The following is a 26,902-nucleotide window of genomic DNA, read 5'->3' as shown; positions in this document are numbered from 1 at the left end:
AATGATAAAAACCCCTTCTTTTTATGTTTGGTTTGTTAGCACATGACCTATGGAAAAAGTGGTTAATTCTGATGATAATGTGCTAGTGGTTAATTGGATGTGGGATCTTGATCATAATTTCATTTTGAAAACTTATTTTTCTACCATAAAAATGATGAACCTTTTAATAAATTCTCATTTTTAATCCTGTTTTTGTTTATTCATCTTTTTTTTTATTTTATAAAATCAAAGGGAGTCAAACTTTAGGACTGAATTGAATATCATCAAACTTTTAGGTTTTGCACTTACTAGACATTAAAACCTAGTAATTTTAGGAGCTTTATAAGGTTTATTTTTAGATTTGGGATATTAGATTAAGTAAAAGGACGTTAAAGGTTAATGGACTCCACGTTAACGTTGTGGCTTCAACTTTTAAATGTTTTAAGAAAAAGGACAGGAATTCCTCTCACGTGTGGGATATGTATGTATGTATGTGCAAATAACTTTTACTATAAATATATTGTATTATATTACATTATATAATATAATATAGTTCTAGGTAAGGGTGAATTTGAGCCGAGCCGAGCTAAATAGTATGAGGCTCGAGCTCGGCTCACCAAGGTTGTATAAGGCTCGAGCTCGAGCTCGAGTTTGAGGAAAAATATTTTATAAAAAAATTATATATAAAAAATATTTTTTATTTGATATTTAAAAAATTAAGAATTTAATATTTTTATTATATATATTATTTTCTATAATGTTATTATATATACTTATAGATAGATAGATATCCGAGTTTGGCTCACGAGTCGAACTCTATTAGGCTCGAAGCTCGGTTGAAACCAAGCCAAGCCAGGCTCGAGTAGCTCGTGAAAAGCTCGACTCGTTGCCACCTCTAGTTGTAGGTAGGTTTAAAATAAATAAATAAATAAAAAGACTTGCAAGTAAGAATGACCAAAGCATCGTGGGCAAATTTGGGAATACATGTTCCTTGTGGGGATGAGGATGGGGTTGGGATTTCTAACTTCATTGGGCTATGAGGTTATCTAACTTCAGGGTCGAGGACGAGGTATGCAAAATCCAACCTCTCCCTGCTATGTTAGCATTCCTAGTATAAAATGATATTTTTGGCCTTAATGTGTGTTTAATGAAAATAATTAACAGGATGTTTGGTATTATTGTCATTTTCTCAAGCAACCACACCTTGGAATTCAAGTAAAACAAGGTTTTGTGCATCTTTTATATTATATAGGTAGAAAGGTGAAAACATTGTCTCCATTGTAAGAAATGTTAAAATGGCATTTTCTCTAAAAGTTGCTCTCATGAAATCCAAGGTTTTTGGTGTTGCTTGAAAATGCTCAACCAAGAAAAGCGAGGAAGAGAGTAAAATGCCTACATGGTGCTAACATGACAAAAGCACCTTGGAGAAATGACTCTAGTACCAAACACCATCTAAAAGAAAAGAAAATAACCAAATTATCAATTTTAAATAATATAAATAAAAATTAAGATAAAAGACAGTAATAAAAATAATAAATTAAAAAAGAAAATAAAGGAAGATAACAGAAAATAAAAAATAAATAGACTAAAAATTAGTTTCTTTTGTTGTTATCTATTTTACTTTTATTTTTATTTCTGCTATCTTCCTTTATTTTTACTTTTTTATGTTTTATTTTTTGGAGTAAAATAATGTAGGGGAGGGTTTTGTTAAAGGGTGACATTGTAACATCACTGAATTGGACAGGGAACTGGGATCTGGTTCCCGAGTCAAACAGTCCGACCATTCCAATCAAACAGACAGTCCATTTTAACAAAAAAATAATAAAAAGTAACAAGCAGCCAAAAACCATTGTCTGAATTGACGTTTCAACTGCCCAAGTCAGTGGTTAACTAATCAAATCAATGTTTTTTTTTACTAAAAAGCAGTTCTGGGATGAAATGGAACCGATTCCCAATTTTTTGGCTATAAATATTTTCCAATAACAAAAACTGGATTAAGAAGTTGCAAACTAGAGTGTATGTCTTTTACGAATAAGAAAAATATATAACAGGCTTTAGAATTTATGTGAAGGCATGGAGGGTGTCTAATTAAATGATCCTTATTTTAAATTGAATAAGCAAAAACATTACATTAATTAGTTGCATCAATATCGCTGCCAATGGAGTGGCAAAACATTAATTAATTGTAACTATATTGCTACATGGTCTACTGTTCCTTCATTCTTAATTGGTACAAACAATCCAAAATGATTGCATTGAATGAAACTTGCTTCTTTTGGATTCAAAACAAAAATTATTCACGGATCGAAAAGTAATTTTGGATTTGACCTGCAAATCAATAATGTAATTCCAGCAGTATGCTTTATTTAAAATTCGGTTTGATGGCTGAATCTTTTTTTTTTTTTTTTTCCTTTTGAGTGGACAATTTTTTTTTTCGGAGAAGTACGGACATTCTCCGTTTTTTTTTCAGGGTCATTTACTTACACATCCTTTATAGGTTTACACATTTACAACTTTTTTTTTTTTTAACACTTCATTTTTTTTTTTTTTCGGATTCCATTGTTAAAAAAAAAAATCGTAACTAAGCCATTTCGTTAGTAGAATTTGTGGAGTACAATTAAAGTTTATAACAGAGGTTGTATTTTTTAAGCATATGCCTGGATATAATCGTCTAGCTATCACCAACATCTTTTATTTGATTGCAGTTTTATTTGGGACAATCAGGTCGTGTAAAATCATAGTTTCTATTTTATTCATATTCAATGAAAAAAGTTGGAACCTACCGTCTACTATGCATATTTTGGGGCTTAGTGTCACTTTGGTTTCTATACTTTAGATTGCAACAATTTAGTACTCAAACTTTTAAAACGTGTCAATTTCATATTTGTCATTAAGTGATATTTGAAAAGAAACAAATATCCTTTGGGTGTCATCTAATTTTTTCGTTAACCATTCAAACGTTGACAAAACATGAATAGTCTCAAATCCTTTTTTCTTCTATTCAAGAAAGTTGGGGCCACCATGACACTTAAAAGACATTTGTGTCTTTTCAAATGCTACTTAACCGCAATGTTCTAAATTGACACATTTTGAAAATTTGGGTACTGAATTATCGCATTTTAAAGTTCGGGGACCAAAGTGGCACTAGGCCCAAAGTACAAAGTACAAATCCGAAAATTTTCCTTTACTAAAACACTACTTATACTTTGCAATTACTTAGGATGCATTTGGCATTCTTTGTTTTATGGACTTATCTTCTTTTTGTAGTTAAAAACTCAGTATTTATAAGGGTATTTTAACTATAAAAAGTTGGTAAATCCTTAAAATAAGGAATGCCAAATGCAGCCTTAGTCAATCCTTCATCAAGAACCTTTTGTATTTCCATTAGGAATGGCCACTTGATCCCTTAAAAGTGAGTGAAAAATGTGAACGGACATGGACCCAAAGTTTTCTATTTCAAAAATACCCCCAAAAGTTCTCATATCACATGTAGTTCACCCCTTATCCAAAGTTATAATGTTGGGAGAGGCCAGGATTTGTTTGTTTTCTAATGGTCAATAAGAAAATTATTAGTGGAATAAAAACCTTGGACCAATGCCCCTACGTATTTTTGTCACACCTTAAGATTGTGTTTGGTTTGAAGGAAAAAGTAGGGAAAGGAAGGGAAAGTTAAGAAAACCTTTACAAATCTTGTATAGGTTTCCTTACCTTTCTCTCCTTTTCCTTCAAACCAAACATAACCTAAAGGGTCATGGTTTTTGATGGAGGGACAATTAAACAAATATCTACAAATTATAGGAGTATTTTAGTAAAATGCAAAACAAAGAGTAAATTTTAGTACAAACATCAAATTGTAGGAGGTGATTAAGAAAATAAACTTATTTAAAAAAAAATACAATGGATTAGACGTTGATCCAAACCAAAGTTGTGACCAAATTGGTATATGATTGTGCCGATCGATTGGATCTAAGGCTCAGCTTAGAAAGATTATAAATACAAATATGTACAATGCAAATACATAGAAAATAATACAAAATACAAGATTTTGTACTATAAATTTATATTTATACTCCTTCCAAACTGAACCCAAAGGTTGAAAATATGGAATAGGATGAGCTACAAGCTAGCAAAGTTGTGTACTAGAGATAATAGATTTCACTCTAGATTGGTTCTGTAGCCTGATGTATACGCTTTTGTTTGCAGCTCTTCTCGAGTTGAAAATACTGCATTACTTTTATCAAGTATGTTGTTTTGAAAACATCAATTATTTTATTCCCGAGGGGATGCAACTTGGTTAGGCTCTGATTGGAAAATTGCTAGGTTTTCAATGGATCCAGCCCAAAAGACTGGGTATGATACAAGGTAAATTCTTCAAATGGGGTATTTGACTTGCACCCCTACTAATTGCAACCAACTAAGCTTGGATCTCCTACCCACAAACTCTTTTCATATCCCTTACCAAGGTTTTAAAAACCGATTTGGAAATAGAACCGTACCGACTACTGATTTTTGGGTCAACGGTTCGACTATTCGGGCCAAACGGTTCGAGCGGTTTAAATGTTATAAATGGTGATATGTCATCTTACCCATTAGATTGAAATATCAGGGTAAGATGCATATAAATAGAAGAGAAAAAGGATTTCACTGTTTGAGAATGAGAGAGATGTGAGAAGTTGTCGATGGTTGAGAGAGTTTAGAAGATAGAGAAGAAGAAGAAGAAGAAGGAGGAGGAGGAGGAGGAGGAGGAGGTTGGTTGCAACATTGACGATAACGACAACTTACAACGGCAATAGTGATGGTGAACTACTGTGGTGGCGATGAAAGTAGATCTAAGATTTCTCTCAGTCCCAAATTTCTCTCTCTCTCTTAGATCTGTCTTCTAGACTCTTAGCCTTCTCTCCCAGATCTCTTTCATTGTCTCACATATCCAGTAGATATCTCTCTCTCTCTCCAGTAGATCTCAAATATGAGATTTGAGAGATTTCTCTTTTCATTATTGAATCTTGCTCTTATTTAATAAACCGCAAACCGTTCTCCGAGTCAAATGGTTCAACAATCAAACCGTTAGGGTCAACGGTTCGTTGACTAATTCAATGGTTTTTTACCAAAGATCATGTTTGGGGTAAAACGGAACTAGTCGCTTGGACAATTTCCAGTCCGAACGGTCTGACCGTCTGAGTCAATAACGGTTCGAAAACATTGTCCCTTACCCTCAAGATATCACCGCTGTGTATTGAAAGCGTCTCCCCATAAAATATCCCCATTGTAGGCTAGGGATGTGAATAGAGTTTGTGAATAGGAGATATGGAATGCAACCAAACACCCCATCTCATTTTCTGTCGATAGCCATTCCCAATGGATCCTTGAACCTAGGAGTTTCAATTGGATTGGATTTGGTCTAATCCAATCCAGTTCAATGTGAGCCCATTATAAATGGACCAGGTTCAATCTTAATTCAATGAATATTTTGGACCGACTTGGGCCAGTCCAATTCAATGTCTGGACAGTCCAATCTGTTCAAATTCACTTTGATTTAGATTGGTTTCAACCTGAACCTGGTCCATTGATACCCATATTCTTATTTTATATCAATGGACCAGATATTGGCCTAATCCAATCCAATCCAATATAATATTTTTTATAGACGGACCAGGTTCATCCAATCGATCTACATTGATTTTGGACTTAAAGGGGTCTAATCCAAAATCGATCCGTTGACACCTTTACTTGAACGCTGTCAAAAGTATTGAGTTGTGTGATGCATAACTACAATTACTTGATCCTAGCCACCAAGAAGATGATCAAGGTCGTCAATGCGTCGCATTGCTTTATATTCTTTGTGTGCAAGTCATCCAATAAAATTCAGGCAAAACCTATGGTACATCAACTGCACGGTGAAACAGAAGAACCAGTGATAAAACCACATATCTCAATTAATGTCTTTAATGTTGTTAAAATTTTGTTGGTAAATACATTTGTGAAATGTGAACTATTGAAATAACTGAAGGTGCATGATTAATTGATATCACTTTGATTATGAAGGTGCATGATTAAACCCGCATTGCTGCAGTCTCTTTGTGACAAGGTTGATAGGTATGCGTGACCTGCAACATGCTCTGTCAACACCCCTTGTCTACTTATGTCAAAAATTAAAAAACTAATATAAAATAAGTAATACCGTAGTTGTATTGTGTGGATTATACTTATACGGGAAAAGTGTTGGCTGCTTGAGAGTTTAGAGGTGTAAATCAAAAGCTGTGTTGGGCTGTTCCAGTACGGCCCACGCAAAGAATGGGTTGTGCCATGCCTCTCTTTAGAGGGTCGGCCCGATATAGTCCGAATTCGTACAAATACGTGTCATGCCGTACACCGTATTGCAGATCTAGGTCAGATTGGCTATAGGCCGTGTCATAGATTTGGGCCGAGCTGAACTGGGCCAAAAAGGCCCAGATTTTTTTTTTGCTTTTTTGATATTTATTTATTTTTTAAATAAAACTAAAATACTTAACTTTTTTCGAGTTTATTTAAGTAATTTCCGAAGCATTGTATCCGGGAGCGAGGACCGGGGCCAGGCCAGCCGAACAAACGACGGTTCACATGGTTCGATTAGAGCATTGAGCCATTGACACGTAGTGGCACGATGGAATGGAACGGAGATGATTAAACTGTAATCAAAATTGCTTTTGACGTTGAAATTACATGATTATACCGCGGATGCGTGTTACATCTATTCATATATCTTTTCACACGTGTCAAAACACTTCTGTACGCCTGTACCTCCCCTCCTTTTATCCCATCCTTGCCTTTCTCACTCCTCCCTCTCTCTGTCTGTCATTCTTCTTCTCTCTCTCTCTGAATCTTACAATGCTTTCGTTAATGTGAAGGTTGACGATGGATCCGTTGGACGATGAGGATCTCCGTCAAGTCGGTTCTCGCCGGGGATCCGAAGTGGCATCGACGGATACCGGAGCATCTTCACTCTTGTCAACTGAAGACAGCCGGAGCATCACTGGCTCCAGCGACATCTCGGTCAGTAGCAGCAGCAGCTCCAGTGAGATTCCCACCGCAGTTCACGAGGATGCACTAGTGCCGAGGCTGGTAGGTACTAGGCCTAGCGTAGGAGGAGGAGAAGAGTTGACGGCAACGCTGACGGTGAGGGAGAGGTGCGTGGGGAGGAACAACAAAGGAATGACGTGGGGATTCACTTCGATCATTGGGAGACGGAGAGAGATGGAGGATACCGTCGCCGTTATTCCAGGCTTTATGTCTCGAACCTGCGGTCTTATTGGCGGTTGTACGGCCCCCGGTTCTAGAAGCTCCGGCGAGATCTCGCCTGTCCATTTCTTCGGCGTCTACGACGGTCATGGAGGCTCTCAGGTTTCTTTATTTAGCCTTTCACAGTATATGAGAAATATGATTTATTTTCTGTTTTTTAATATAAAAAATACAATAACTAAAATATTTAGATTAATGATCTTACGAGAGGAGAGACATTAGTTTTAGCTTTTTAGTTCCTTACCAAAAAAAAAGACTTTTTCATCATCTTCTTATTATTAGAAAAATAAAATATATTTTCTGACAGGAAGGACACGTTGCACACAGTGGATGGGGCTTTGAAAGAAAACAATCCCATATCAGGAAAAGACACGTGTAAGTTTACGACGTGTTGTCAGTAGTTTTGGAGTGATGTCACCTCGTCACTGTTCCAATTGGCCTGACTTGGTGGGGCCCGTCCAAGCTGGGTCGGGGCGCCACCCCTCCCAGAATATAGGGGCTCAACTGTTTGTCAGTATATTCTCCTATCCTGAAGCACCATAGGTTCGTGGGCCGTGGCTACCAGAAATGGAGCAGTAAAAATATGTTTGGTATCATTTCTGTTTCTACCTAAAACGTTTTGGCTGTGTTTGGTTTGAAGTAAAAGGTAGGGAAAAGAAGGAAACCTCAAACCTATACAAAACAAAACTATAGGTTTTCTACCTTTTCCTTCAACTTTCAACGATAAACGTCAATGACCAGTCCCCCACCCATCCACCACACACACACACATACACGCACGCAATGCATTTTTCTAGCTAAACTAACTCATATATGTTATATGATACAACACATATTTCTGATCAATTTGTATTCATCAACTCAACATTTCAGGTAGTAACAGCAATGGCACCAAACACAACAAAGTCAATCGTAGGAACTCCACTGTGTACATGCTTGAGTTGTCTGTTTAAGCTGTTGAATTAAGAAAAAAATGAAAGAGTTGCCTAAGCTGTTATGTGGAATACAATTCGGTCGTTTTCTAAGCTGTTAACTTCAAGTGAATTCAGAGTGGGCTATTGTTATTGACTAATTTGCCATGGATATCAAATTTTGTTTATTCTTTTTTTGTTTAGGGTGGGAGAGGACGGTGTTTTGTGTTTTGTGTTTAAAATGGAGAATGCCATTTGTGCTATATTTTGAGTAAACGTACTCTTAGAAAGCTCTCAATTCAATAACGATTGCCCTCATTTTTTTTTTCTTGATCAGTAATAAGCGTTCTTATGTTTGTACTGTGCATAGAAATTATATTAAGTTTCACAACAGCAAGTTCCATACTTTATGACTTGATTTACTTGTATTTTGACTAATCATTTTTAGGGAATTATGTATCTGGAATATTTGTTTCATATTTCAAGGTTATGCAGTATGACACAATCAGAAGATTAGAACCAATCTTTGTTGCATTATGTTGGTTGTACTTTTTGCAGCCAACTTAAAATTGGTTTCTGAAAGCTGCTGATAATTTTCACGTTCTGCTTTGGTAAGTGATAGGTTTCATGTTTTAGTCAGTAGTGCTCTATTTTCTTACAGATGCTAAGTTGCGTGATTAAGGTCATAACTGGGATATTTTATTAGTACTAGTTTCTGAATCTCTGCGGATCTATATTGTCTGTTATGGCTTAGTTTTTTCCCATCTGGGAGGGTGGTTGGTATTGATGCATTTCACAAGTGTTCTGTTTCACCAATTTATGACATCAGAAAGAAGGCAAAAACACCATTAAATCAAATTTGGCGGACCATATTTTGGATAAACTTTTCTGCAATAATTATGCCTTGGGTTTCATGAGAGGGTGTGATCTTGAATCGTAAAAAATGATGTTTCTTGAATTACTATTCTGATATGGCACATTGAAATTGAAAATCTGATAGCTTGGGGAGCATGTCCTAAGCATGACCACCATAAATTTTTGGGTTGCAATCTCAAACCAGACTATTTATGTTCTTACCAACTCATGCTAGTATTATCCAGTTGCTTTTATATTATTATAGGGTCAACTTGGGAAACCAAGAAAGTGATTTTGGCCTCAAAACTTGGATTGGCACCAAGAGAAAAATGAGGACACCTTTTGAACCCCTGTGAATCAAGTTTGAATCCATGTGACAGCTATGCCTGAACTTGCATATGCACGTATCCCTCTTTTTTCCAAAGGGGCCTCTGTGAGGATGATATCATGGCCCTTCTTACCATAAAATTTGGCAGCCAAAAGTCTTTTCTCACTTAAAAGGTGGCCTTCCTAGGGCTGGTCTGTGTAAGAAAGTTAAGAGGCTATTGAGAGGAAAACAAAGAATGATGGTATTAAATTGTTAAAGTGGTTAAATGACTGAACACAAATTAGAATGACTTTACTATTGATATTCCTTTAAATGTTAGTGTTGGTAGATGTAGTTTGGATATTGTAAGCAATATAAAAGATGATTCTATGAAAGGCAGTGGTAGCGGCAAGGATAGGGATAAATAATGTTTGCTTTGTGTTATATTGCAGAAGAATTTGAGGTTAATTCTTGGGAATCGATAACGGGAGGTGTTTCTCAGAAGTTGAAGTATAGAATATGGCCTCTTGTTGACAATATGAATGTTTTGAGTAAGATTGTGTAGGAAAAAAAACAGTAAAATTGTATAGAAGAGGATGGTAAGATGAAGAAGGTAGTGGAGGAGTTTGGAGAAGATATTGTTTCAATTGATGAAGTGTTTAAAGTAAAGAGGTAAGTGGATCCTAATAGGGTGATTGAAAAAGAAATGGAGGTGGTTAAGAAATTGCTGTTATTCGTTTTGAGAGATGAAGATATTGCCAGAGAAGTGTTTATGTAGTTAGAAGAGAACAGAATGAGAAGTCTTAATGCCTTAGATATACTGTATAACAATTAATTTGGGACCTGGGAGAACTTTCAAAAGATGTTAGAGGGGAGGGGATGAAGTTTAAGGAAGTGTCAAAGTAGCAGCTGGAGGGTGCTAGGGTGGTTGAAATGGAGAAAAGATTTACAGGTAGAGGGCATCTTTGGAAGAATATTAAAGGTGTTTTAGGCTTTTATGGGGAAACATCTCTTCTATTTTGGAGGGGTCAGGGTCTAGCTTGTTGACTTGTCAAGTTAAGTGGTAGAGGGACGGGAGGGTGGGTTTTATCTCTATTTTATGTTTATTGTCGTCATGATATCTAGAGAGGTTTTATTGCAGGGGATGCCGCTATTGAGGCTTATTTTCCTTTTGCTTATCTTGGTGATATAACCTATAACTGTATCCTTTTCATATATTTTAATGGAATTTTTATTTTACATCATATTGCTGCCATCCCCCCCCCCCCCTTTAATTTTGTATTTGGAGGAAGTTTTGATCCTTCAGAAATGGGTAATTTCATGGGGAGTTTCAGAATGGCATAAAATTTTCTACTTTGAGCAAAGCATTAGAGAGGGATGATATCTACATGATTAATTGATGTGGGCACCAAAGTGGTCCTGAAGTCGAGTCTACAAATTTTCTTCTTTTCTTGAAAATTTTCCTAAATTTTGACTCAAGGGGTAACTTTGTCATTTTATATTTTGAATGCAGTTTGGTCATAGCTAGGTCATTCTTAGGATTGGTTTAAAGTTTCATAGTTATTGGGTCGACAGTTTAGAAGTTAGTTTTTTTTTTTCCTCTTAATTAGGCCTTTATTGACAATTTCATAATTATAGTTAAGAGTAAACCAAGCCACCCTAGTTACCTTTTTATATTTGTTATCTTTTTCTTTAAGGCCACTTTGTGAAAAAAAAAGAAAAAAAAAAAAAGCCAAAGGTTAGGACCATATCCAGTCCACCCCTCCCAAGATCCCAGATAGGTGGAACCTAACTTGACTATTTTATTTTCTTCTTCCTCTTCTTCTCTAGTTTACCTTCTTCTATAGGTTTATTCTAAATATCGGTTGGGGCTATGATTCCATCTATTAGAAGACATTAGTTTTGTTAACCCAACTGTCTCCAACCTATATTTCACCTTTTCTTCAACTTCTATTAAGTTTCTACAAGCCCTAGATTAGAACCTCTCTATCTAGAAATCATTTAATCCAGGAAAACTAGAAACCCCCATTAAAACTTCACCTTTGCTCTCTTTCTTGACTGAAATTTTCAATACCTTTATTGAATAATATCAGCTCCTTAAATAGGAGATTACAAGAGGTAGAATCCTACTTTTAGGAGGACTCCTTGCTAATCTACTACTCTATCCTATTAACTGATAAGATAAGACTGAACTGATAAGATGAGATAAAACTTCCTTAATCTATCCTACTGATAAGATAAGATAAGATAAGACACCCTTAATCTATCCTACTGAACTGATAAGATAAGATAAGACTCCCTACTAATCCATACTACTGAACTGATAAGATAAGAACACTGAATAGATAAGAATCCTACTAATCCCTGCTACTGAAAGCAGATAAGGTAAGAATACTGAATAGATAAGATAGGATGAGAACACTAAATTGCTGCTGCTGAGAACACTAAATTACTGCTGCTGCTGCCGGCGCCCACATCAGATCCCTATCATGGTGCCTTGGACATTGTTGTTCTGGTGCATTGCTCGAGGCCCAATATGTTGTTGATTTTGGTTTAAGCATTGGGCCCTGCACGAAGTAACAGATTCATGGTGTTTAAGGCACTATTTTTGAAATACAGGTTTGGCTAATCCTTATGTGTCACATTGCACTTCAAAATAATATCTATGCAAATGTGGCTTTGGTTGAAATATCTGCCATTTATGCAAAATTTAGCAAACAGAATGGAATGGTGAAACAGAATTTATGTACCTGGTGTCATATTATTGGGACAAGACTTAGATGATGATGACATAACTATTGCCAATATTTTGTTGAAATTTATACTTCCTTTTGAGAAATATCTCAGGCCCCCTTAAATGGCATATTTTGTTGGATATATCATCAAATTTGAGGAAATTGCAAACCATGCTCCCAACATTTTGCATTAACATGGATTCCTATAATTGATGATTGGAGAAATAAATATGGGCATCCCTAATTCAGCAGAGCATTTATATTCATGTGTGCATGCATGAACACATATATATGTATACATTGGATTAGAGAATGATAGATTTCAATTTGCTAAAACTATATTGACCAACTCCATTTTTGTCATTTACCCTTATCTCTTTGGGGAAAAAATCAATCTGAGCACTTTCATGTGAGACCAAACCACTGAGACCTTTGAATCTGAATCATTTTAAACCATATCTGGCTTTGTATTGGCATAAATCCTCCCTTACCCAATTTTGTTGGTCTTATTACATGTGGATGCCATCGTGGACTTTCAGCCAATATTAGGAAAATGAGGTCCTTTTGAAACCTTGGGGCCATTGCTTGGTTTAATGGTAAAAAAACTCAGGCTGACAAGCATGAAAATGCAGGGTTGAATTCAAGAGTGGCCACTTTGTGCCTTAAAAAAAAAAAAAACAATACCAGAACTTGGTTACTATGAATCTCTTCATTTGATAACAATGTTGTTTCAGATGGCAGGCCTCACATTAACATTATTTCATGGATCTCATTTCTCTAGTGATATTACTGATGGGCATTAAATATGAATACCTCAAATTGATTGCCAACAAAATGCACCTTCTTTTATTGGTTCTCATAGGTGGCCAAATTTTGTGCTGAGCGGATCCATGAAGTAGTAGCAGAGGAATGGAACAAGATAGGAGGTGATGGAGATGGGTGGCGTAGGAGGTGGGAAGATGCATTTTGTATTGGTTTTGAGAGGGCTGACAATGAGGTGGTGATAGAATCAGTAGCACCAGAAATAGTTGGATCCACTGCTGTAGCAGTGGCTGTATCTGGCTGTCAGATAATTACCTCCAATTGTGGTGACTCAAGGGCAGTGCTTTGTCGAGGGAGTCAAACAATCCCTTTAACTGTGGATCACAAGGTTATATACTAGATGTCTTAACTTTATATCTTTAGATGTATATGGGTATCCTCTTTTATTTTGAATGGATATGATTCTTTTTTTTTTTTTTAAATTAAATGTTCACTTTATTAGGGTCTCCTAGATAAAATGTGTATTTATACTATTTCTTTGGGGCCTTTGTTTCTTAAGCTGTGCTGTGTAAGTTAAGAGTATGGGATGTTTATACCATTAATGCAAGGCTTCAAAAGGACCTCAAGGGGCTGTCTAAGGAGCTCGAATTTCTCAAAGGCTTAAATTTAGGTTGTAGTGTGTATTTGAGGTTTTTACACCTTTCCTTCAGGCTTACCTCATATGAGGGGGTGTGCTCATGCATTTCACAAAAATGCAATCCTTTCACAACACTGAAAGAAAAGAAATCTTTCCATTTCAATTTCTTAAATTGACTTGTAAACAACAAAATCCTCACATTTACTTTTTTCTGTCACTTAATGTTGTGTATCAATGCATGCTTGTATGGATTGCGTTATTGCTTAAATGAATTTTCAAGTGATATGGTTTGGCTCATTACTTGTTGGATTAGAAGTCTAAGTATGCAACAGTTCCTTATTTAAGATGATGACTAATTTTTACTATATTACTTGGGTGAAAAGTGGGATATACTAGTGTTTCCTGGATCCTCCTAAATGGACAAAGTGCCTGTGTTGGACATCACCCATGGGTGAGTGTATTACATAAAAATGGATTTTTGAGGAAGATTTGTACATAATAATTTCCTTTATCTCGTTGCTTATTTGACATAAATGAAAAGCTAATGTAAACAATGAATACCACTTTTTCCTATAAAACATTATTAAGTGTTTTGACAGCTCTGTTTAAGTAGTTCGAACCAGTAGAGAGTAAGAGAGAAAGAAGAAGAAGAACAGCCGAATCTGATGGCATAAACCCTATCGGTCGACCCTAATATGGATTAGCCTCTAATTAGTTGTACAAAGACTAAACTACCCCCCACTTAAGTATGGGACAGGAAGTCTCTATTAAAACTGCCACATAAGCACATAACTTAACAGAAATAAAATGACTAATCTACCCTTATTCGGCTAGCTCTAACACTCCCCCTCAAGCTGGAGAATATATGTCATATAATCCCAGCTTGTTACATATATAGTTCACTCTCCCTGAGCTTAAGCCTTTTGTAAACAAATCTGCCCATTGATCACCTGAGCCCACATGTTCTGTGCTTATCTCCCCAGTAAGGATCTTTTCCCTCACAAAGTGGCAATCAATCTCTCTGTGTTTTGTTCTCTCATGAAAAACAGGGTTAGATGAGATGTGGAGTGCAACTTGATTGTCACAGTACAATTTCATAGGTCTATCCATGGAGAACTGGATTTCTTGTAGGAGATTCCTTAGGCATACTAATTCACATGTAGTGTGTGCCATGGCTCTGTATTCAGCTTCAACACTGCTCCTTGCCACAACCGTCTGCTTCCTACTCTTCCATGTCACAAGATTTCCTCCAAGAAATGTGTAGTAACCTGTAGTAGATCTTCTATCAGACACAGAGCCTGCCCAATCTGCATCTGTATACCCAATTACCTCAAGTCTTCCTCCTGGTTTGTACAATAACCCACGGCCTAGAGCTCCCTTTAGGTACCTTACAATTCTAAGAACTGCATCCCAATGAGGTATCCGAGGGTTCTGCATAAATTGGCTCACCACACTGACTGCAAAGGAGATGTTTGGTCTCGTGATAGTCAAATAGTTCAGCTTCCCCACTAACCATCTATATCTTCTAGGATCATCAAATATTTCCCCTGTATCACTGCTCAACTTAGCATTTGGCTCTATGGGAGTTTCAACCGGTTTTGCACCTAATAGTCCTGTTTCATCTAGCAGATCAAGAACATATTTTCTTTGGCACAGGTTTACACCTTGTTTTGAGCTAGCAACTTCTATACCCAAGAAATACTTTAATGTCCCAAGGTCTTTTGTTTGAAAATGGTTTTGCAGAAAGACCTTTAGTTTATCGATCCCCAATTTGTCACTACTAGTTATGACAATATCATCCACATAGACCACTAGTAAAATCTTTCCGGCTTCTGAGTCATAGCTGAACACTGAGTGGTCAACCTGGCATTGTTTCATTCCAAAATTCTTCACCACTTCACTAAACTTCCCAAACCAAGCACGAGGCGATTGTTTCGACTCGTAAATTGCCTTTTTCAATCTACAACCTTACCATCCTCCCCCTGAGTAACAAACCTAGGTGATTGCTCCATATATACCTCCTCCATAAGGTCACCATGAAGGAAGGCATTTTTAATGTCAAGTTGAAACAATGGCCAATCATACATAACTGCCAGGGAAATTAAGACACAGACAAAGCCAATCTTAGCCACTGGAGAGAAGGTATCCATATAGTCCACCCCATACAACTGTGAATAACCTTTAGCAACAAGTCTGGCCTTCAGACGCTCCACACTACCATCCGGCAAGTATTTAACAGTATACACCCATTTACAACCCACAACATGCTTACCGGGAGGAAGAGTAGTGAGCTCCCACATTTGAGTATGCTAAAGGGCAGAGAGTTCCTCCTCCATTGCCTGCCGCCACCCAGGTGAGCTAAGAGCCTCTTGGACATTCTTAGGTATAGAAATAGATGACAACAGTGAAACAAACTGGCAATGTGAAGCGGAAGGCGAGAGACTAAAACAAAATTGGAAATGGGATGGAGGGTACAACTACGTTTACCTTTCCGTAAAGCAATGGGAAGATCAAGTCCTGAAGGTTCTGGAATAGGAGCAACAACAGGATCTACAGGCAAGGTAGAAGCTGGAGGAGGAGCCGGTGTCTGTCAATGAGTATACACGTGCCGGATCGGTGGTCTTTCAGTAGGGATTTGCACTGGAGGAGGTGAAGGGTCAAATCCAACTAGAACAACCGGAACGGGATCACTGACTAGAAGAGGAAGAGGAAGCAAAGGTGGAGACACCGATGCTTCAAGTCCCGAGAAGAAGGGGACAGATTCAAAAAATGTGACATCAGGACAAACATAGCACTTCTGAGTAATGGGATTGTAACACTTGTACCCTTTTTGAGTCCGAGAGTAGCCAAGAAAGACACACTTAATAGAGCGTGCATCCAGCTTGTCTATCCCAGGACTCAGATTGTGAACAAAGCACACAACCAAAGATGCGGGGTGTTAATGGAAAGGGAGACAAGGTGGGGAAAATAGGAAAGGGAGACCGAGCATGAAGAATGAAGGAGGGCACCCGATTAATAAGGAAACACGCAGTAAGTACAACATCACTCCAAAATCGTTTAGGAACACTCATATGATGAAGAATAGACCGAGCAGTTTCAAGGAGATGACGGTTCTTTCATTCAACCGCCCCATTTTGTTGAGGAGTGTATGCACATGAAGTTTGATGAATGATGCCATGTTGTTCTAAATACTGTTGAAAGGAAGTAAGAAAGTATTCACGACCGTTATCTGAATGAAGAACTTTGATTGGAACACCAAATTGTGTACGTATTTCAGCATGGGATTTTTGAAAAATGGAAAATAATTTACTAATTTCTTTCATTAAATAAATCCATGTCATCCTTGAACAATCATCAATAAAAGTGACAAAATACTTGTAACCATTATAAGACTCTATTTTAATTGGACTCCAATCATCTGAATGAACCAAAACAAAAAAAAACTCAACATACGACTTTCAACTCTAGGACTGAAGGGAATACCACTATGTTTCCCATATTGACACGACTCACATTATAAAGACAACAAATGACTCAAAGATGGAACCGATATCTTGAGTGCCTTGAGAGATGGATGTCTCAGTTGACAATGCCACTATAGAGGAGTGAGTGAAGTCTGAAGTGCAACTGACGATCCACCACCGTCAAGGTAATACAATCCACCAGCCTCATGCCCCCCACCAATCTTCTTCCCTGTCTTGAGATCCTGAAAAACACAAAAGGAAGGGAAAAATATAATAGAGCAACTAAGAGTCTTGGTTAATTTACTAACAAACATAAAATTGAATGGAAACTTAGGGACATATAGAACAAATGATAAAGAAAGAGAAGCCATGTCAACATTATCAACACCACAGATGGGAGAAGACGTTGGCAAGGGTAACAGTTTGAGATGTGGAAGTTTTAGAGAGGGAAGAGAACACACCTGGAGTCCTAGTCATGTGATCAGAGGCTCCAAAGTCAATAATCCATAGAGGGGGTTTGGATGCCAGACAAGCTATACCTGAGTGGGCAAGGGTGGCTGTAGTATGCTGTGAAGTAGCCTGGAGAAACCTCTCATACTCATCATACGGTACACTCACCATCTCCTTCCCGGAAACAGATGTAGATGTGGAAGGTGTTAGATCTGCCTGTTGGTTATCACTGGCATCAACCCCACCAGCTACTGCATGATTAGCCCATGTAGAAGGAGGGCCATGGAGATCATAACAGAAATTCACCGAATGTCCATCCCTACCACAATGGGTACACTTCCTTGTAGAGTTACTTTTTTCTTTACCACAGCCTCCCCCTGAGTCACGACCACCACCATGGCCAAATACGGAATCACCACGACCTCCTCGGGAGACATGTCCTCCCCCTCTAGTACCACGTCCACCTCCTCTGGCTATCACAAATGCTGATCTGTCAGACTGTGTGAGATCCTCCCCCTCTTGAAATTATTCAATAGAGGGTAAACACCACAAGCACCACCACACGACTAGGGCTGTCACACATGGTGACAGCAGTATTAGGCTGATATCCTAGGGTTGCCGCACCTTCCTAATACATGTAATAGGGATTGCGACAGTGCTAAAACAAACAAAAAATAAATAACAGATGCCGCAGCTATCAGATTGTGTACCTCAGGTTCGCAGCCCAGAGAAGAAGAAAAAAAAAAAAAAAAGAAAGAGAACTTGAAGTCGCAGGATGGAAATCTTGAAGTCGCAGCCTTCTTCTCCTTCGTTTATGGCTCTGATACCATGTTTTGACAGCTCTGTTTAAGTAGTTCGAACCAGTAGAGAGTAAGAGAGAAAGAAGAAGAACAGTCGAATCTGATAGCATAAACCCTATCAGTCGACCCTAATATGGATTAGCCTCTAATTAGTTGTACAAAGACTAAACTGCCCCCCACTTAAGTATGGGACAGGAAGTCTCTATTAAAACTGCCACATAAGCACATAACTTAACAAAAATAAAATGACTAATCTACCCTTATTCAGCTAGCTCTAACATTAAGTAACAATGATAAACATGTAGGCCTTTTTTAAAGGTATAAAATGTTAAAATTTTAAAAGATATTAACTATTTTAATAGTCTGTACTTTTCTAGAGACATGTCTGCAATAGGGGTGCAACTTGGGTGGCCTGAACCCAAGCCCAGATCGATCCAGCCCGCAGTTTTAAAATATGAACACAATGAATACTACTTTCTCCTATAAAACATTATTAGGTAACAATGATAAACTTGTAAGCCTTTTTTAAAGGTACAAAATGTTAAAATTTTTAAAAAATATAAACTATTTTAATAGTTTGTACTTTTCTAGAGACATGTCTGCATCTGCAAGTCTTTGTTTTTTGTCTTGCTGAGCTAGACACCAAGGCATGCATTGGATTCTTACTCCAATGTTCATATCCATGCAAAACTGGAATATACACAAGGGGATGTACAAAGATGAAATGGTATACTCCTTTGAAATCCATCTTACCTGAATTGATCTACCCATCATAGTTTCTCTTATTTCATTATATACAATACATCCTGATTATTCAAGTTTCCTTCATGCATGCTGCATCATCTTTAATCATATCATCAAATTTATTTGATCAACAAATCTAAATAAAGTTTGTTATTGTTGCTTTTGCAGCCAGATAGAGATGATGAACTAGTGAGGATTGAAGGTGAGGGAGGGAGAGTTATAAACTGGAATGGTTCTAGAGTATTTGGAGTTCTTGCCATGTCCCGAGCTATAGGTTTTCCTTTTCCCTCTTATTCCCAATTTCTTTTTGCCTGTTGACAAAAATCATTGTAGTTTTCAATTCTATATGTCTGATTATGTCAACAAAAGCATCATTGAACACATTTGGTTACAAAAAAACAGTTCTGCGAAAATTGAATTTATGTATTTTCTAAGGTGCAACTCATTTTTAGACTGGATTTCTGATTGATCCATTGGATATGTTTGTTGGAAATAAAAGTAGAGAAGGGGAAATATATAGTGTAACTCAGGCAGGGTGGGTCAAATTGAGGGTCATATGATCCCAAGCCTGAGAACTGAACAAGTAATTTTATATCCTGCTCCAACTTAGGAATCAATCTGATGTTGGTCTAAGTTTTGGTTGAAGCTGCTCTGAGTTGCATCACCATATACACCTAATAAATGAAAGATATACCCCCTCTATTTTCAGAAACTCTGCTAACAGTCACAGGTGAGTCACTTTACCTGAATTAGAGTTGTGGGTGCTTGTATCCTTCTTTTTCTTCTTAATAATAATATGTATGCCATTTTATTTTTTTATTTTCAGTAAGGTTGAAAATATAGTGAGATAAAATTAAAGAGTTGATGTTTAGGATGATTTATTTGTGTAGGATTAGAGAAGAAGGAAATAATTGAATATAAAGGTTTATTGTCTCTAACGACAATGTTATGATCCATTTGTCCCATGTTGGTAGTATGGGATGCTAATGTAAGGTATCCCACATCGGTAGTATGGGATGCTGTTGTGGGGTATATATGTTTGGGTTCCCTCCTTCTTACTGCTAGCTTTAAGGGGTGAGTTCTCCTAAGGCACATAACAGATAATTCAAGAAAGGTGACGAGTTCTTTGGAAATTGTGTTTCTTTAGATATTACTTATTACATAAATCTACGGTGCATTAATGAGTTTCCATTAATAATATCTTTTAATCACTCATAAGAAAATCATTTTATGTTCAATAAATTTAATTTGGATGCATGCTTAGCTGTATATCACTTAATCTCAAGGAATTGGAAAAATCTGACAGATTGTTTAGGTGTTATAAATATATTAACCTTTTATTTTCCTTATTCTTCTTATATACTATCAGTTTTTCAGTTACAAATGTGGCAGGAGTGCCCAATCAATACTGAAAAGGAATTTATGTATTTCCTCGTAATCTAAATAACCACATTTTTTTTTTATAATTTTATTCCTTCTCTAATTTTCTATCAAGCCAAATGTTATGGGCCCGGGAATAGGATCTCGTCACGGGTCAGTCCACGGGGAAAACCACCTGTTTTCCCTTGTTCCTCCCTGCTCTTGATGAACCTATCTTGCCGCCCTAATGGTGATTTGTCCAAGAGATCACCCAACTCTCCTTGCTCTCTTTCTTGACTGAAATTTTCGATACCTTTATTGAATAATATCAGCTCCTTAAATAGGAGATTACAAGAGGTAAAATCCTATTTTTAGGAGGACTCCTTGCTAATCTACTACTCTATCCTATTAACTGATAAGATAAGACTGAACTGATAAGATAAGATAAGACTTCCTTAATCTATCCTACTGATAAGATAAGATAAGATAAGACTCCCTTAATCTATCCTACTGAACTGGTAAGATAAGATAAGACTCCCTACTAATCATACTACTGAACTGATAAGATAAGAACACTGAATAGATAAGACTCCTACTAATCCCTGCTACTGAAAGCAGATAAGGTAAGAATACTGAATAGATAAGATAGGATGAGAACACTAAATTTCTGCTGCTGAGAACACTAAATTACTGCTGCCGCTGCACTAAATTACTGTTGCTGCTGCCGGCGCCCACATCATTACTCCTCTCCTGGACTACGAGCTTGTCCTCAAGCTCTAATTCAGAATGGGTGTCTTGAAACACAATCAAAGGAATCCCGAATAGGTGGAATGATTTTGCCTTCTTGGATTGGGTTCCAATGAAGAGGGTTCATCCTCAGACAGCTGTAGTGAGATACCAAGATTTGACCATGCGTAGCTGCATTCTTTTCCGCGGCCAACTGCAGCCTTAAGGTACTTTTGAGATGTCTTGAACTGTAGAGTACAAAGATTGTGAAGGCCAAGCTGGTGCCACTGAACCGCATCATCTGGATCCTCTTCTATTGCCTGCTTTAGTGTGTACAGAGCTCGCTCTTCCACTTCCGTCAAATCATTATGTCCAGTTCCAAGTGTTGCTGCAATTTCATGTTGAGCCTTGTGAACCATGGCAAGTCCTGCCCATGCTATCCGAAGCTCAATTGTTGTAGAGTCCCCTTCTCTGAGTATTGAAGCCATTTCATTCGCAGCCCATTAAAGTTGTTCAGTGGGATCTTGAGACCTTTCTGCATCCTTGATACGATGAAGCGCAACAGCATGTCAACTTAGGCTCTAGTTTTGCTGTCTTCTCCAGGCACCTTCCAGCACTTCTATGATCACCAGCCAAATAGTATGCATTAGCAAGATTCACCCAGATATGTGCAGCCCTAGGATCTGATCTAACTGCAGCTAACAAACACTCTTTTGCAACATTTGCAACCACAACATGAGGCATACAAGCTCCTTCACCAGTACTTGCCCCAACACCTGCAACAACTTGAAGATATGCAATCCCAAGATTCTGCAACACCTCGACCACACTGGGTTCCTGCTTAATCGGGACATTCTGGGTGTTGCTAACCTGCACTAGGGCAATGACCTACTGCTTGCCTGACGATTCTGCCATGTTTGGTCGGCGGCCGGTTGTGGTTGCAGCCCCTTCGGGTTCCTTTCCTTGCTGGAAAAGTACAACTCCATCAAGCGCCTTAATTCTCGAACACCGTCCTTGATCTTGCACACCTCCGTGCTATTTTCCACGAGCTTGAGCTCTAGATCCTGAACCCGAGTCTTCAACAGCTCAAGGTCACCCATGACGCCTTGCTCTGATACCAAATTGTTATGGGCCCAGGAATAGGATCTCGTCACGGGTTGGTCCACGGGGAAAACCACCTGTTTTCCCTTGTTTCTCCCTACTCTTGATGAACCTATCTTGCCGCCCTAATGGTGATTTGTCCAAGAGATCACCCAACTCTCCTTGCTCTCTTTCTTGACTGAAATTTTCGATACCTTTATTGAATAATATCAGCTCCTTAAATAGGAGATTACAAGAGGTAGAATCCTACTTTTAGGAGGACTCCTTGCTAATCTACTACTCTATCCTATTAATTGATAAGATAAGACTGAACTGATAAGATAAGATAAGACTTCCTTAATCTATCCTACTGATAAGATAAGATAAGATAAGACTCCCTTAATCTATCCTACTGAACTGGTAAGATAAGATAAGACTCCCTACTAATCCATACTACTGAACTGATAAGATAAGAACACTGAATAGATAAGACTCCTACTAATCCCTGCTACTGAAAGCAGATAAGGTAAGAATACTGAATAGATAAGATAGGATGAGAACACTAAATTTCTGCTGCTGAGAACACTAAATTACTACTGCTGCTGCACTAAATTACTGTTGCTGCTGCCGGCGCCCACATCACCAAACACAGCCTAAGTTCATACCAAGAAACCATATTCCATCTATGTCTTGGTTGAGTGGTTTCTTTTACATTGACTATATGGCCTTTGGAAGATATCATCACTCTCTCAAACACGGCTTTGAGGGCCTTATGCTGTTGAAAGCCTGAGGTAATCTTGTTCTCTTGTTTAAAATTTCCACATTTGTGCAATTTTAAACATTTTCTTGCACATAGGGATTACAAGTTTATATATGTTTCTAGTGGTGGGATTGTCTGTGCATGTCTTGATGCTAAGTCTAGTCAGGGGGTTTCATATTGTTTTATGTTGTTTGCATATTTTTGCAAAGAAACGCTCAATAATCATGGGGATATGAGATTTAATGCATTTTGTATGACGTTTAACATAGCTGGTCAGTGTTTCCTGCATTTTGTATGATGTTGATATTACTTGCGCCAATCAGTTAACACAAATCCTTGGTTTGAAATTGTCAACTTACCATTCATGATATCTAAAGGTCTTGATCTGGTTGAACCATCACAACTTTTTATTATTTTCCATTTTTTAGGATATTTCCTTGGGAATAGGTTGTAGTGGTTCATTTACTGAGATTGGCTTAAATACCTAGGAATCTTTCATTTGGCAACTTATTTTGGGGCTCAAAAGGAGTCTCTGTATTCCTCTTTCCACCCTTATGAAAAATTTTTGGCCCAAAAGATATTGCCTAGCGTTCAAAATAGAGCCTCTTTTATGGATCACTTCTAAATTAAGAATGTGATGGTTAATATCAATTGGTCAAAACTCCAATACAAGGTCAGAGGAGGGGCTAATATGGACTTTAGGATTGAACATGTACCTAATTGGGTGGGCCACTACCTGATCAACAGTTTGGAATTCGGTTGGCCATACATAAGAAGGTAGGAAGATTTGAAGATCTTCCTAGAAATTGGAGTTTTTAAAATCAATATTGGCCCTTAACTTTCCCAATAAGTCATTTTTTTTGTTATTATTTGCATTTGAACTTTGAACTTCATTATATATATATATAGGAAAAGTTAATCAAATGTTACCATACAAGAAACATATCATAGACATGTACAAGTTGCTTAATCTAATATAGATAATAAAGTATGTAATTAGTAAAATATCAGAATAGTGTCTTAATTGAACGCGAGAAATTATGGCAATTAACTAAGCATGAATGTTGAACTTGGTCTCTCTTGTTTCCAGGTTGGTAAATGAAATGAATGATTTCTTTGTACCCTCATTTTCCATTTCCTTCTGTAAACAACCTAGAAGAGGATAGGGGAAAAAATAAACGTCAATTTGGGTCTCATTGTGTGGCAAAATCTTTTTCGCTTTAACCATGATGCTGTCTTCATTACAGAGAGAGAATGAAAACCATCTATATCTTGGAAATTTATCAAGAATGTTTTTTTAGTAATTCATTGATAGGGAATTGGAAATTATATTCATCTTATCTTCGATTCATATTCAGTTCTTACAATTATTCTTTCTAGTCGATCTATTCTGAGTAGAGAAGTGGGTCTGCACTGGCAATGAAATAATTAGAGGGATGTAGCTCTTTGATTATAGGCAAGTAGGTAACTTTTCAAAATATTGAGGTCATTGGCTTGATCATATATATTTAGGAAAGTCAAATATAGGTTTCTGCAAACCTCAAATGAATATCTGATACGTGGTGATGCATGATCTGGACAATAAGAAGTATTTGAGGAATTGCCTCACTCTCAAAATGGTTGACCCAGTTGGAGAAGGGCATGAGCAGCAGTTTATTGGATCCAGATTTTCTTTCGGTCTTTTGTGTGCATATTTATCAAAAGCATCCCATCTCTGAGGGGAAAATGCATTAAATTGAGCCAAAGAAAGGGGAAAGAAATGGATAACTTCTAATCTCCAACATGAAAATGAGATATTCTGCAAACAGAAAGAACCTTTGGGTTTCAAGAAGAGATAATTTATAACCATTGTTGATCAATAATCAAAATGAAAGAAAGTATCAAAATAAGAGTTGTTCAAATTTCAAGAATTACATTTACCAATAAGGATCATATAAGAAATATAATTCAAGGAATGGTGATAACATGTGAAACTTGACACTCTGACACGAGAACATTAATACCATCTGTAGTTGAAATATCAAGCGAAATGTTGATAAAAAGAAGCTTGTAAGTTAGAATACAGAAAGAAATGGCGGAGCAATTGGGTAGTTGCCACACATATATTGTGCAATTCTTATGAAATTCCGGGTGGTTCCGTTTCATTGTGTGCGAAAGTCTTGGAACATGAAGTTGACTTTCAAGAAATATATTCATGATTTGTGTAATGTTTTCCCTTGAATTGTGCAGTGTCATATATTCACATGATAAAGTCAAAAAATAAAAGTTCGGTTTGTTGATGATGTTCTACTATTTGTATCATTGAATACTCAGATTTTTGTAGGAAAGACTGCTTTAAATGTTTCGAGGTCATATTATGAATCAATATTCTTTTGTAACCTATCTGATTGACCATTTTTGAACTCAATGCTTTGGTTGGAAAAATGAAAAATACCAGCTATTTGGCTGTGCTTTTTCTTCCCCCTTCTACAGAAACAAATGTTAGTTTAGGTCTTAGAAACAGAATAGAAGTTTGGTTGCAGTTAGGATAGAAGATTAGATTCCAAAGACATGCTATCCACCAATTTGGTTATTTTTTTCGTACATGATTTATTCTTTACACTTTCTGTGGTACTTAAAAAATTACTTGTTGGGTTTGTGTCTTTATGTTTCAGGGGATAGGTATTTACGACCATGGATTATTCCAGTTCCTGAAGTTACTTTTACAACAAGAAGTGAAGATGATGAGTGTTTGATAGTGGCAAGTGATGGGCTTTGGGATGTGATGTCCAATGATGAGGTTGGGGAGATGGCTCGTCAAATTTTGAGGCGGCAACGCAGGCTCCCAATGGGTGACCGGAGTTCATCTTCACCGGCACAAGCTGTTGCCGACCATCTTACTGATGTAGCATACAGGAAAAACAGTTCTGACAACATCTCAGTCATTGTTGTGGACTTGAAATCAAAGAGGAAGCGTCAGCAGAGAGACTGAGAAGGATAGTAGGATTTTTCCTCCAACACCCTCTCCATAACAGTCCGAATTCTCTTTCAAAGCCAGGGATACGATAGTCATAAGGTTTTCCTTCTTGATGGATGGTCTAGTGCTCCAATGGTGAAATCAAGGCAGAGGGCAAAATGTGAATGTCGTAGAATTGCCACCTGCGGCTACAGTTGCGTTGCATAAAGCTGACTGGTGACAGGCCTCAGTATTCATTGCTTGTCCAGTTGTGGTGCCGTGGTACTGCAGCTCCCGTTGTAACAGCCAAAGTTTGGTCTGATAGTATAATACACTAGATCAATCCTTAATTTTACCTGGTTTGATCCTGGAGAAAAGTAAGACGGTGCACCATTTGTTTACAGGAAAGAAAGGATGCTTCTTTTTTTCTTTCTGGTCCAACTTCTGTCTCATGCCTAGCCTTCCTACAGGCTGTTTTCCCATAAAATGGACATCAGATTTTTTGGACCGAAAGATTTCAGCTATTATTCCTGCCTCTTGCATATCGTTTTCACTTTTCACTCATTCTGATTTGTTTTGATGTAAATGAAAATTTTCTGCCCATTTGGGAAGGGTTCGGATGAATTAGGCACGAAGTTGTAAGTACGTAAGCACTTAGAAATTTTTTTGACACGTGTCTTTCCCACCCTTGAAAAGATTAATACCCATTTTTGATAATTGTCAAAATATTTATCAAGTGCTCATTTAAAGTGTTTACTTTTAATGCAAGGTTCAAAGTATTAACATGTATCAGCTAATATGTATCATTCTGGGACCCCTCCGATACATCCACTGGGGTGTATCGGGGGTTTAACCGGTTCAGGGGGTAGAGGAGTCCTAAACTAATTGCAAAAACAAAAAAAAAAAAACATCAAAAGCTGTATCGATATATTGGACATATCAGTATTTTGAACTTTGTTAAATGTAAAAAGCCATTTGGGGGGGGGGGGTTTATTTGGTTACATTAGTGAGTGAAACTAACCAGATTGTGCCCATTGCGCATTTTTTACTTTGGGATTGCTGGTCATCCCATGGCACATTTCAGATTTGCCAACTTGTCTATTGCCTGGTTTTCTGGACCGGT

General features: G+C 37.4%; 1 protein-coding gene across 1 annotated transcript; it reads left to right on the top strand.

The window, feature by feature from the left end:
* The first annotated feature begins 6,738 nt into the window (after window positions 1-6,738).
* On the top strand, window positions 6,739-26,292 carry LOC148847080 (putative protein phosphatase 2C 6). The gene is made up of 4 exons (XM_088952020.1): window positions 6,739-7,356; window positions 12,925-13,212; window positions 19,088-19,193; window positions 25,499-26,292. The coding sequence occupies exons 1-4, from the start codon at window positions 6,871-6,873 to the stop codon at window positions 25,813-25,815; spliced, it is 1,197 nt and encodes a 398-aa protein (XP_088808146.1). The 5' UTR covers window positions 6,739-6,870; the 3' UTR covers window positions 25,816-26,292.
* Window positions 26,293-26,902: the final 610 nt, after the last annotated feature.

The sequence above is a fragment of the Nelumbo lutea genome, chromosome 6, assembly GCF_056320005.1.
Source record: "Nelumbo lutea isolate HS-2025 chromosome 6, American lotus-T2T, whole genome shotgun sequence".
Taxonomy (NCBI): Eukaryota; Viridiplantae; Streptophyta; class Magnoliopsida; order Proteales; family Nelumbonaceae; genus Nelumbo; species Nelumbo lutea.
Note: the sequence above shows the minus strand (reverse complement) of the source record. Positions and strands in the feature narration are given on the sequence as shown.

What these genes read in the sequence shown, in the direction of transcription:
- LOC148847080 (XM_088952020.1), top strand. Translation starts at nt 6,871, where the DNA reads ATGGATCCGTTGGACGATGAGGATCTCCGTCAAGTCGGTTCTCGCCGG. An exon ending in CTTTAACTGTGGATCACAAG is followed by an intron (nt 13,213 to 19,087) that starts GTTATATACTAG and finishes TTGCTTTTGCAG; the next exon opens with CCAGATAGAGATGATGAACT. An exon ending in TGCCATGTCCCGAGCTATAG is followed by an intron (nt 19,194 to 25,498) that starts GTTTTCCTTTTC and finishes TTTATGTTTCAG; the next exon opens with GGGATAGGTATTTACGACCA.